The following is a 14,304-nucleotide window of genomic DNA, read 5'->3' on the forward strand; positions in this document are numbered from 1 at the left end:
CATCTGCTTGTCGAGCTGCACTGAAAGGGTGTGATACAGTGAAACAGTTTGTTAATGGATATATGTGTGTGTGCGTGTGTGTATATATATTTTTTTTTCACTATATTTTTTTTTGGGGGGGGGGGTAACTAAATATACTTATGCGATTTAATTTATCCTAAAAGATTTCTTATTTTACATGCTTTTTCCCGTCCTGATAAAATTGCCTTCGTGATATTGAAAATGCATATTTAGTTTTTTAAGGTATCACTTATTCTAGCAGCACTTGACAAGATGTGAAACATCTTTTATTCCAGTTAATCTTAACCATCGCATGTAGTTATTGTGAAAAATGACTGATTGCAAAAATGTAAAAACATTTTGATAGCTCTCTTCACTTAAAAATGTACTAAAATTCAGGAAATGAAACTATTTTATTGTGCTTTTCAGCATTTATTAATTAACAACCAAAAATATAATTCATTCATAATTATATCTTTTATTCTTAAAGAAAATGCTTTATTTTGTGTAACCCAAAAACATTTTAATAAAGTTATATTTTTAAATACTAAAACCACGTGAATTTATTTTTTTAAATAAAGCATTTTAGATATTAACAATTAATAACATAAGAAAAACATATTTCTTATATATTACGAAAACAAAACTTTAAAATTCGCGTTAATGAAATCTACATACCTTGAAAAAAAACTTAATTTTGCGAACTAACAATATTATCATTAAATTAAGAATTATTTTTTTTACTCACATTCACCCCTAACAATGCATATCGCCACTTATATGTAAGGAGCTACTATTTGAGATCATGCCCAGGAAAGATTAAAAAGATGTTGGTTTACGTTACATTTAAACTTCTGCATGTTAGTACAGTCAGGGAAGCAAGTGACAGAACAGAAATTACAAAGCCTTTAAGGGAAGAAACTATTAGAGTAGAAAGCTTTCTAGCATTTAGGAACCTTAACAGTGAAGAAGTATGATTTTGTTGCTAAGCGGGTTTGTCCGGGATATGTACATCAAGGGGGCACAAGTGCAACGAGTTCATCAGAACACATTCCATTAAAATATTTGTAAAACAAGCACAGAGATGCAACATAGTGGCGATGGGACAGAGGTTGGAGCTTAGTTGACAAAGCAGGACTTATTAGATTGAAGACTCTTTTTTTTTACCTTATCCAAGAATGACAGACATGTGGTAGATGCACCAGTCCAGATGTGCCAACAATACCCCATTCATGAGTGAATAGTGGCTTTATATAGGTGCAGGAAACTCTCGGATATGAGTAATCTTCTAGCACAATAGAGGGAACCCATCTTCCTTGCAGCAACCTTTGCAATGTCTCCAATGTTTTTGTTTCAGTTCATGTTGCCCGTGAATGTTTATTCAATATTCTCACACATACAAAAAATACATTACCAAAGAAAAAAAATGTGATTTTGATGATAACAATTTCCGAGGACTACTCATTTTCGAATGAATGTTTATGACGATTTATAACCTAAACTAAAAGTGCTGACGAAATAATTCGAGGTTGAACATGAAAAATAATTAATACAAATACATTTATTTATCATTTACTAGAAGTGATTTCAATAAGATGTCTCTTTGGCGTTTTTTTATGACGCAACATGTTTGGTTTCATTTTACTAAAGTATAACTTTAAAATACTAAACCCGCAAGAATTTATTTTTATTGTTTCTTTTTATGAAATAAAGCAGCGTAGATCTTAACAATAAAAAAAAGAATATATATTATATATTCCGAAAAAAAGCCCTTGAAATTTGAACGGGCGTGAATTGCTAGGTCAAATCCTTCCAGAGGATCAAAAACTTCTGGGGACTACTCATTTTCAAGTAAACGTTTATGATGTTTTATGAACAGAAATAGAAATACTGATGAAATAAATCACAAATGTCGAGGTTAAACAAGAAAAACAATTGATACAAATACATTTATTTATCATTTACAAGAAGTGATTTCAATAAGGTGTCTCTTCAGCGTGAATTTTCTTATGACGCAACATGTTTGGTTTCTGGGTAAAAGAAGCGCCACATACTTCACAAGAATATGGTTTCTCTCCAGTGTGAGTTCTAATGTGTAATAACATGTGTTGTTTGCGTCGAAACGAAGAGCCGCAAATTTTACATGTATATGGTTTCTCACCTGTGTGTGTGCGCATGTGCAACACCATGTTGTGTTTCCGTGTGAAGCAAGATTTGCACACGTCACATGAATATGGCTTTTCACCCGTGTGTATTCGTTCGTGCATCAATAAAGTTGAGTTTCTTGAAAAAGATGAACCACAAACTTTGCATGCAAATGGTTTCTCGCCAGTGTGCGTTCGCATGTGACGTAATAGCTCGGATTTGCGAGAAAAAGTAGAGCAACACACTTCACAAAAATACGGTTTCTCTTTATTCTTTGTTTCTGTAGGTTGCTGCTTGTGCCGTTCTGGGGAGACATCACATGATAGTTCAGAAGAATATGTTTTTGTATTTGAATGTTGTTGCCCGCTGTTTTTTGGAGGAAATGAACCCGATGCTTCATAAGAATATGGTGTCTCTTTATTTTTTGTGTCAGAATACTCTTGTTTATTGTTTGCTGGGGAGAAAAAGTATGGTATTTCACAAGAATATGGCTTCTCCATATTCTTTGTTTCTGCATGTTGTTGGTTGATATTTTGTGAAGGTATTAAAGCCGATATTTCATTAGAATATGGTCGCTCTTTATTCGTTGTTTCTGTATGCTGTTGTCTGTTGTTTACCGGGGAGAAAAAATATGGTAATTCACAAGAATACGGCTTCTCCTTATTCTTTGTTTCTGAATGTTGTTGCCCGCTGTGTACGGAAGGGAATGACCCCAATACTTGATAAGAATATGGTCTCTCTTTATTTTTTGTTTCGGAATTTTGTGGCCCATTGTTTTTTAGAGGGTATGAACCCAATACTTCATAAGAATATGGTCTCTCGTTATTTCTTGTTTCAGAATGTTGTTGCCCATTGGTTTGTGAAGGGAATGAACCCAATACATCATAAGAATATGGTTTCTCTATATTTTTTGTTTCTGAATGTTGTGGCCCATTGTTGTTTAGAGGGTATGAACCCAATACTTCATAAGGATATGTCATCTCCTTATTTTTTGTTTCTGAATGTTGTGGTCCATTGTTTTTTAGAGTAAATGAGCCCAATACATCATAAGAATATGGTTTATCTATATTTTTTGTTTCTGAATGTTGTGGCCCATTGGTTTGTAAAGGGAATGATCCCAATACTTCATAAGAATATGGTCTCTCTATATTTTTTGTTTCGAAATGTTGTGACCCATTTTTATTTGGAGGGAATGAACCCAATACATCATAAGAATATGGTCTCTCTTTATTTGTTGTTCCTGAATGTTGTTTTCCGTTGTTTTCAGAAGGCAATGAACCCAGTACTTCATAAGAATATGGCATCTCTATATTTTTTGCTTCCAAATGTTGTTGCCCGTTATTTTTAGAAGGGAATGAACCCAAGACTTCATAAGAGTATGGTCTCCCCTGGGTCTTTGTTTCCGAATGTTGTTGCCTGTTGTTTTCAGAAGAAAATGAACCCAATACTTCATAAGAATATGACTTCTCTTTATTTTTTGCTTCTGAATTTTGTTGCCCGTTGATTTCAGACGGGAATGAACCTAATACTTCATAAGAATATGGTCCCTTTATATTCTTTGTTTCCAAATTTTGGTGACCGTAGTTGTCAGAAGAGAATGAACCCAATACTTCATAAGAATATGGCCCCTTTATATTCTTTGTTTCCAAATTTTGTTGACCGTTGTTTTCAGAAGGGAATGAACCCGATACGTCATAAGAATATGGTCTCTTTATATTTTTTGTTTCCAAATTTTGTTGACCGTTGTTTTCAGAAGGGAATGAACCCGATACGTCATAAGAATATGGTCTCTTTATATTCTTTGTTTCCAAATTTTGTTGACCGTTGTTTTCAGAAGGGAATGAACCCGATACGTCATAAGAATATGGTCTCTTTATATTCTTTGTTTCCAAATTTTGTTGACCGTTGTTTTCAGACGGGAATGAACCCGATACTTCATAAGAATATGGTCTCTTTATATTCTTTGTTTCCAAATTTTGTTGACCGCTGTTTTCAGACGGGAATGAACCCGATACGTCATAAGAATATGGTCTCTTTATATTCTTTGTTTCCAAATTTTGTTGACCGTTGTTTTCAGAAGGGAATGAACCCGATACGTCATAAGAATATGGTCTCTGTATATTCTTTGTTTCCGAATGCTGTTGACCGTTGTTTTCAGAAGAGAATGAACCCGATACGTCATAAGAATATGGTCTCTTTATATTCTTTGTTTCTAAATTTTGTTGACCGTTGTTTTCAGAAGCGAATGAACCCGATACTTCATAAGAATATGGTCTCTGTACATTCTTTGTTTCCGAATGCTGTTGACCGTTGTTTTCAGAAGGGAATGAACCCGATACGTCATAAGAATATGGTCTCTGTATATTTTTTGTTTCCGAATGCTGTTGCTTGTTGACTTCTGGCGAAGCAGAACATAATATTTCACAGGGATTTTGTTTCTCATTATTTGTTTTTTCTGCATGTTGTTTTTTGTTGTTTCCTGGGGAGAAAAAATATAATACTTCAAAAGAATATGGTTTCTCCTTTATATCAGAGGCCAAGTTCGCTATTGGCGGTAATCTTTTATCATAATTTGTTTCTGCGTAATTTTCCATCCTTTTTTATACAACATTCACGTTTATCCAACAATATTTTCACACGGTTTTAATGAAATATTTTGTGTTTCTTTTTTCATTTGATTGAGAAGCTATACCAATATGGGAGGTGTCTGCCTTACGTCTATCTTATTATGTCTGTGAATTTTAAGACATTATCATATTTCGAGTCAGCAAAACAATGATGATTCATTAAAATCCAATTTGTCCTTTGTTAAGTTTGATGAAAATTCTGCAAATTTAAAATAAAATAAAAAAATGTCAAGAATTAATTTTTATACACGTTCATGTACAAATATAAAATAAAATTAAAAAACAAACACGTCAAGAATTCATTTTTAAAGATGTTCGTGTGCAAACAAAATTATATTTTGCAATTTCTAGCAGTTACATTTGATTCTCGTGAAATTTAAAATACGAGTAAATATTTATTTTTGATAAATTACAAAAGTAAAGGCACTCCTGCATTATGGCCATAGAACAACATTTTTGTTCTCATTTTGAAGATTACAGAATAGGAGGAGACAATTCAATTTCAGAACTGGGAGAAACAATTCAAGGATGTCATATCCGAAAATGTCAACAATTGTCTACAACACAAAATAAAACAACAATTATCTGAACACTTATTGAATTAAAATAAAATGAAATTAGAAGGGATGGAAAATCCGTTCTGACAAAAATTTACTTTCACCATGACAAATGTTTGTGCAAAATTAAAAACAAATCCAAAGCGTGGTTATTGAAAAAAAATGTGAACAAATGAACGGACGAACGATTTGGGGGCAATTTTATCCCTACAGTGGTCTCTGGGGAGGCAACTGGATTTATTCCGGAAAATCTATTCTGGCAAAAATTTACTTTCACCATGACTAATGTTTGTGCAAAATGAAAACAAATCAAGACGTGGTTATTGAGAAAAGCGCGAACAAACGAACGGACAATAGGTCCAATCCTTTTTTTTGTCAGGAGTCAAAGTAAGAAAATTTTAATAGCACAAAAAAGATTTTTAAACGTTTTTTTTACACAAAATTAAAAATTCTAAAATGAAAAAAGTTATCAAAATGTAAGACTTTAAGTATTTATGGATAGTTTTGAACAGTCATTATTGAAATGCGTGTGACTTTTTAGTTGTTATGAGAAACATGTTCTGAAATTGCATTGTCTGCCCCTGTTTTGTGATCTTTAAAATGCAAACAAAACGACTATTCCATGGAAGTAAAGCATAAGTTATTAAAATTATTTAAAAAACAATGTACCATAGGCCAAATAAGGGAATGGGGGAAAAAACAGAAAAATCTGACAGTCAAAACCCTCACTCTTCCAGTTCTAATGTGAATTTGTAAATAATAATGGAAAATTCGAACAACATCGGGAGGAGCGATAGCAGTGTTAGATGTCGCCATTAAAAATGAATGATAAAATCTTGAATAATTAGACTCACTGTCTTTTGAAGCTTATAACTACTTGAAAAATGTGATTTAAACCCTGTTTATTTTTCAATAAAAGGAGCAAAGACCAAATTTTAAAATAATAAAAGGTTTAACAGAAAATATGCAATATTTTTTAAAATCGATTTTCTTTAAAAAAAGATTTCAAGAAAATCAACGAATTTTAACTTACTTAATTTACTTCCAATATAAAAATATATATAAATTCCAAAAAATCACTTACCTATAAAAGATAATAATCAATGGGTGTTTCCATTCATCATTGTTAAGAATTCGTCCATATTTATATTTTATATTCCATGTACATTTTAAATTAAAAAAAAAATTAAGCAAGGATAAAAAAACGCGATTTTAAAGTGTCATATGAGAGGTTCACAAACGGAGTTGTCTCTCTTTCTTCCAGTTGAGAAATACGAAGGCCGAAAACTGCCATAATTAATTGTTTCAAAAACGTTAAAACAACACATTAGACCAAATATATTTTTCGGTAGTAACTATATAAAGAAACAAACATTTGAAGTGCTGATATGTGTCTTATCTCCCCTTTGAATTTCTGACATGTGTTTGCTGTCAACAATCAAATTAATCAGTTATAGGTCACCGTATTTGAACAATTATCATATTTCATCAGTATAATAACTAAGTTTACTTTTAAAAACAAACCAGCCGACAAATTTTCCATTTTTAAAAAATTCTCTTAAAGAATTACATGATTTTTTTTATTTAAAATATTTTATTTCTTCTTTATGGAATGATTTTTTTTTTCAGAAATAAAAAAAGAAACAATATTGAATGAAATAGAAAAAATTGATGTAGGTGTCCAATTTTTACAGGACAATATTTTCCAAATATGAGGTTTCACTTAAAAAAAAATCAACGTGTTTTTTTTTAAAAAGGTTTTAAACTTTTGACTTCCCATGTAAATTTGCACATAACTATTCTTTTTTTTTTTTTTTAAATTAGATTATTTTATTTATTGATCTTTTATCTTCAATTTGTGATATATAATCCTTAGGTAAGAAAATTAATTATTTTCTTTTTAATAGACATTTCAAAATGGGTGGGTGGGTGAATTAAAAAAAACGTTTGTCTAGAATATTATATTCGGTTTATTGGAAAGAGCATAAAATTTCACATTAAACCTGAAAATATGTTAAAAATTGAACCAATAGAAAATTTTGATAGATTTTTAAATTGAAAAAAATTGAAACAACCCACTTTAAAAAAGAAATTATGAGTTTTGTATATTTTATTCGCAATTTTGTTTTAAAGGTGTACAAAATTTCCCCCAAATTCTGACACACCTAGAGGAGCAAAGGTGTCACCTTCGTAGACCATTTTCATACGACTCGTCCATATCACGCCTCGCAGTCAGTCAGAAATAAATAACGCTGTGTTATATTATGAATAAGCGTATGGTGGCGAGCAGGAACCAGACAAACAATATGTATTTAAATTTTTAAATGATTGATTTCACAATCGTTTATTCATAAAACTTAAACTTAATGAGAAAGTAAAAATAAACAAAGTGTTCAAAGTTCGTAAGGATGATGCGCGCGAGAGTGGATTTAACGTCGGGAAGAAATCCGACGGAGCCGATAATTATCCCATGCTGTAGATTTGCTGTGACTCTAACTTTTTGTCGCGACGGCTAGTGTTTTTATAATGATGGCGCGGACGTAGTTGAAGACAAATGGCAAATTGATAATTAGCTTGTATTTTGCTTTTTTAATTGTGTTTGTTTATTGTGTGTTAATGCGTTGTAGGGAATCGTCTGTTTGGTGTATGTATGCATGCGTTATATCAATTTAAAGCTGAAAACGTTGTGAATGTAACCTAGTCGGTGTTGAATTGTTGCAATGTTTTGTGTAATATTTATTTATTTGCGTTAATATGCTCCCTGAGTTGCATTTACTACGGTGCTTGTGTTTTACATTTTGTTTTTTTCTTTTGCTGTGCAGCTTATCTGGCGGTTTTCTTGGTTGAAGTGATGTGCGAGCTATGTGTGTATGTGAAAAAAAAAAGTGCTTTGGAGTTGCCGTGTGAATCTAGTGAGCTCATGTGTTATGTCGACGAACGGATTTTTCTCTGCGTCACCATTATTGACACTGTCGCAGCCGCTACTGCTTTTCTGGTTTATCATGTAAATATAGAGGGTTATGCGAATATACCAGTTTGTAGAAAGAAATATCCATTTTGTAGGGTTTGTTTAGCAAGGTGAACAAGGAGTTACCATTAATTCGATTTTAAAAACAAACGTTTCTTCAATATTTTAAATAAGTCTTTTTTCATACATTGCTTCAGAAAGAATCAAAAAGAGAACATCAGCAGGTTTTGTGACAAATTAAGAAGCATCCCCGTGTTGACAAAGGTTTTGTTGGACGAACGGTGTAAACCGTAAAAATCCATCTTAAGTTGTTTTCCCCAAATAACAACACCTGTTTTTAAAAAAAAATTTTTATGTTGTTTGATTAAAAACTATAACAAATCTCGTTTTAAAATATTTTTTTAATAATGGTTGATTTAAAAAAAAAAATACAGCACCTCTTTTTTATGTTTGATTAAAAAAATGCGCTTTTACAGAACTGAGACGAGATTTTGTAGTCGATAAATAGAGTTTTCAGATTAAAAAAAAAAAAAAAATGATTTCAACTGATTTTTTTGTCAATTCTAATAAGTTACAATTCTTAGAACTGCACACCTGTAGAACTCTCAGCCGCTGCCTGTTTCCCTCCTGATTTCGACTTGGATGTCTTCAAGTCCAACATAAACAAATTCCTGATGAACCGCCCCCTTAAGTAAGACACTTTATCAAATCTCCGATACTAACTATTACTACGATACTATCCCATTGATTACTGTACATACAATAACTTTTATCCCTGAGTGACTTCTGGGCCTTGATAAGTGGTGACCTTCATGTAAAAAAAAAGCTTCTAAATTATGCAGTTGAAGTTACCTGAATATTACTGAATTATTAAACAAAACAGCTTTAATTGTGTTAACAGGCGAAAAATTGCCGCCATCTTGTTTAAATCAAAACGGAAAATGATCTCCCTTTTGAACTCTACTGTGTCTTACGATCGTTTTCATCAAATTCTATTTTTTATTTTCTTTAATAAATAATTTTCTACCTTATCGATTTTCGTAATTTTTGGATATAATCATCTTAAAAATATGAGGAGTACGTAGATATCATTGTTTTCATATGAATACGGTTTCAGAAATTTCGTCCTAATAGTGTAGAAGCGCAAAAAAAAAAAAAAAACAACCAACCAACCAACCAACCAACCAACCAACCAACCAACCAAACAAACAAACAAACAAACAAACAAAAAAGAACAACAACGCCTCTTTTTTTTTTAATGATGTTTGATTAAAAAAAAGCAGAGCAAATAAAGATGGGTTTTATATAAACTACTTTTATATGATAACATTTCAAATGAAGACTATTTAAAAAGTTTATATAAAGACTGTTTTTTATATAAATTATTTTTATATTATAAAATTTCAAATGAAGACTATTTAAAAAGTTTATATAAAGACTGTTTTCGTATGCAAACTATTAAAAATATTTTTTGTTTGTTTGCTTGTACTATACAAAGGCTGAGTAGTTTGCTAGACACCGCAAAGCTCAAATGTTTTTAACTTTGACCCCTTGGCAGCTCAAATTTTCGACCCAAACCGATTAAAAAGCTTGCCCTATCTCTGAATATGTAAAATTTCCAATGGTTTAGACCAGAAATTGGCTGAGTAATTTGGTAGAGACCACAGAGGTCAATTTTATTTTAACTTTGACCCCAGTTTTGACCCCTTAAATTTTTTTTTCATTCTGTCCTTGTACTTCTGCTTATCTTCCAATGATTCTTTATCTAGCTCTTCCTCTTTCACTACTGTTGCGAGTAACACTTCATGGCTTTTAGCCAAGTACTAGTGAACATTTCTAAGCTTTCTCCCAACACATTCTTCAATCGCAACCAACCTCTTCCTTCTTTCTTTCTTGTGATATACAGCTTGAATACATTAGAATTTGGGTGAAGTGCCCCATACTTGACCAACACTTTCCGTATGTCTTTATCCAGCTTTTTCATTTCTTCCTGTGTCCATCCTACAAAAGCTGCACTGTATCGAATTATGATAACCACCCATATTGCAAAGCATTGTATCCAGTTCAAACACCCCCAGGTACTTGTAGCCTTCTGAATTAGGATCTCCTAATCTTTTACCATTTGGCAAAATGGTGCTTTTCATGGATCCTCGCCTCTTCGTTTAAGACTAACTACTGTACATTTGGAAATTCCAAACTCCATATTATTATTATTATTATTATTTTATTATTATTATTTATGATTATTTTATTATTATTATTAATATTTATTTTTTTATTTATTATTATTATTATTATTATTATTATTATTGTTATTATTATTATTGTTTGAATATGCAGGTATGTATAATACCTCAGGGAGATGAACGCCTCTGTCTTGCACAGTTCCAGGTCATCCTTGAGCAAGGTGTAGCACCTATTAGCCTCCCTCTGAGGTTTGTGTACAGATGTGTGTCTGTCTATGTGTCTGTCTGTCTGTCTGGCTGTTTGTATGTATGTATGTATGTGGAGAAGGAAAACTCTAAATCCAAACCCCCTTCTGCCTTGTTGGGATGGTCTTTCTAGGTAAAGGCTAGGAGAAGGAAAACTTCAAAATCAAATCAAGCAAGGCCCCAATGGCGGAGCTTTCCTAGCGCCAGCAGAAGAGGGCAGCACCTGGCAGGCAGATGACAAGGCGGGCCTTAAAACTAAGGAGCCGGTAACCCGATGTAACCAGCATTGGTTAAGCTACCTGTCTCATCTGTTTTGAGCCAAATGTGTGTGCATGGCTGTCGTGCAGTCACGACCACCCAAAACCACCTCTCTTCATCTTTATTAAAAAAAAAAAAAGTCCTGAAGTGACAGCACCATGGATGAAGGGGGAAGGCCTAGGTAGATGAAAGCCCTTAGCTCACGGCTACACTCAAGCGATGGGTCAAAGATGGTTGCTCCCTGGTAAAAGTACTGTGACACCAGAGTTCGGCAGCTAGACCCGTGACTGGGCTGGTCTATTGAGGACCACCACAGTCCACTCCACATGGGGAGGCCCCTAGAAAAGGTGGGGTAAACATCGGACATGGCAAACCCATCTGGTCAGCTTACTGCAGTTGGCAGACATCCCATGAATGCGATCGAAACAAAAGAAAGATAACATTAGGTGCATGGAACATCCCGACCCTTCAAGATGTGGCAAACACCAGTTGCCCCAAATGATGTACAGCCCTTGTCTGCAAGGAACTTTCCCGCTTCAACATTGATGTGGCGGCTCTTGGTGAGACAATACTACACGAAGAAGGCAACATGAGGGAAGCTGGAATGGGCTACACCATCTTCTGGAAAGGCAAAGCCTCAGAGGAGTTGTGCATCCATGGTGTCGGTTTTGCTCTTCATTCCTAGCTGGTGCAGCAGGACAACCTCACTCCCAGGGCCATTAGTGAATACCTGATGGTTGTCAGCATCCTGATCAAACAGAACAGAAATTTCACACTGATCTCTGTCTATGCCCCAACTCTGACCTCTTCTGATGAAGACAAAGCTGCCTTTTATACCCAGCTTGACAGCACCATTCAGGCGATGCCTGCCAATGACAAGCTAGCTGTCCTGGGCGTCTTTAATGCTCGAGTAGGCAGAACCATTGCCTGTGGGAGAGAATCCTTGGCCGCTATGGCATTGGAAACTGCAATGCCAATAGCCAACACTTATTGGGTCTGTGTGTGGAACATCAACTTGTGATAACGAACACCATCTTCTAGTAGTTACCAAAATGATGAAGACCAGATGGAGAACCCCCCGGTCTAAACACTGGTATATTCTGGACTATGTCCTGACCAGAGCCAGAGACCTAGAAGACATCTGCATCACCCGATCCATACTTGGCGTGGATGACTGCTGGACAAACCACAGACTCCTGATCTCCTGACTCTCTGTGATGACCCTTCCACTACCCAGAAAGATACCTGACACCAATACTTTGACTGTAGCAAGCTGGCACAGAAATTCAGGGAAGCCTGCAAACGGCACCTCACAAGTCCTGAGGGTTAGGCCAAGGTAAAGCACCATTGGATTACCCTCAGAGATGCCATGACCCATGCCACAGAGGAGACACTGGGCTACACCACCAAGAAACAGCAGCACTGGTTTGATGAGAATGACACTACAATCTCTCTTATCATTGAAGCCGAACGACAAGCACTTTTTCATTGGATAACCAACCTACAGCTGCTAACAAACATGCTCATAAGTTAGTTGTAGCAGATTGCCAAAGAGGGATCTATGAATTCCAGAACACCTGGTGGCAAAAAAAGCTGCAGATACAGAGGTTTGCTAATCAACGTGACCTGTGCAGCTTTTATGCAGCAACAAAAGAGATATTTGGCCTCACACAATCATCAGTAGGCAGCCTAAAGGACACGGATGAGGCCACAACCATCATAGACAGCGAGAGTATCTTCACTTTGAGAACCTCCTCAATCACCACACCAGCACTCCAGATGATCTCCTGAGAATGACTCCGGAGCATCCCATCCGTCACTGGGTGATACTACCGCCATCTGTCTAGGACTTCAACAAGGCCCTGAAGTGCATGAAGCCTGACAAAGCCCCAGGACCAGACAACATCCCGCTAGAACTCCTCACTCACAGTGGCCACAAGCCGAGGAACCACTTGATGCTTCTCATATTGAAAATATGGGAAACCAAGACTGTCCCCAGTGACTTCCGCGATGCTATCATTATGACCATCTTTAGGATGCAACAACTGAGCATTGCCAGTGAGATTTTCACCCGGATTCTCCTTGACTGCTTCCTCATCCTCACAGAAGATGTCCTACCAGAGTCCCAGTGTGGCTTTCGACCCTCTCATGGAACTATAGATATGATCTTCTGCATACAACAACTGCAAGAGAAGAGCCTTGAACAACAACAGCTCATCATGTTCATTTTCTAAGATCTGCAAAAGGCCTTTGACAAAGTGCCATGACATGCCATGTGGGCTGTCCTTGCAAGGTATGGTTGTCCACCAGACTTCGTCAAACTGATGCGTGCCTTCCATGATTGAATGATTGGGAGAGTTTGTCATCGGAACTCTCCCTCAGGCCTATTCCCCATCAATATCGGCCTGAAGCAGGATTGAGTTCTGCCCGCCATGTGCCTCTCGCTCTACATGGCAGCAATGCTCCATGAGATCCCTTAGAAACACCCTAGATTGACCTACGATTCCATATGGATAGAGGCGTTTTCAACCTCGCTCGACTCCACACCAGAATGAAGACAAACTTGCATGCAGTGTAAGAACTGCAGTATGCTGATGAAAATGCCACCTTAGGTCAGATGGCAGAGATCCTGCAGTCATTGTATGTAACTCTGCCTATGAACACTTTGGGATGCAGGTAAACATGGACAAGACTAAGATTCTCGTCCAACAACCAACCAAGACTGATATTCCCAAACTTTACCACTACAATGAACGACCAACGACTAGAAAAAGTGAACCAGTTCGCCTACTGAGAGAGCATCCTCACATCTGCTTCCACACGCAAGAAGGACGTGGAGAACAGGATCAGGGCAGCCCACTCCGCCTTTGGACGACTCAACTGACGCATTTTCAACAACTACGCACAAAGGATGGCCACCAAAATAATGGTGTTTAGGGTAGTAGTCCTCTCCACACTCCTGTATGCATGTGAGACATGGATGCTGTATAGAAGCGATATGAAAAATCTGGAACGCTTCCAGCAAACCAAACTAAGGCAGATTTAAAAAATTCCCTGAGAGAGCCGCACCACCAATGTTGTCCTGGAACAGGCTTCAGTGACCAGCATAGAGACTACCATCATTTACCACCACCTCCACTGGGTGGGACACGTCCACAGGATAATAATTTAAGGCTCCCCAAGAAAATGCTGTATGGGAACTGGCACAGGGTATGTGACCACGGAGAGCTCCAAACTGCACTATTGAGCTATCTTGTACTGCGGTTATTAGGGATTCAGTTTCTCAGTGTACATGTCCGTTTTGCATCCATGTCCAA

The 14,304-nt window shown here is 35.8% G+C and overlaps 1 protein-coding gene across 2 annotated transcripts in view; it reads right to left on the minus strand.

Moving 5' to 3' along the window:
* Positions 1-1,930: 1,930 nt before the first annotated feature.
* Positions 1,931-14,304, minus strand: part of LOC145270063 (uncharacterized) — a 40,844-nt gene continuing 28,470 nt past the window's right edge. For both annotated transcript variants that reach the window (XM_080125668.1, XM_080125674.1), the window contains exon 2: positions 1,931-4,971. In XM_080125668.1, coding sequence (XP_079981794.1) covers positions 1,977-4,739 — 2,763 coding nt within the window. In that variant the 5' untranslated portion in view covers positions 4,740-4,971 and the 3' untranslated portion in view covers positions 1,931-1,976. The remainder of the gene's footprint in view (positions 4,972-14,304) is intronic.

Source organism: Euprymna scolopes, chromosome 4 (assembly GCF_053919585.1).
Source record: "Euprymna scolopes isolate OS-2025 chromosome 4, ASM5391958v1, whole genome shotgun sequence".
NCBI lineage: Eukaryota > Metazoa > Mollusca > Cephalopoda > Sepiida > Sepiolidae > Euprymna > Euprymna scolopes.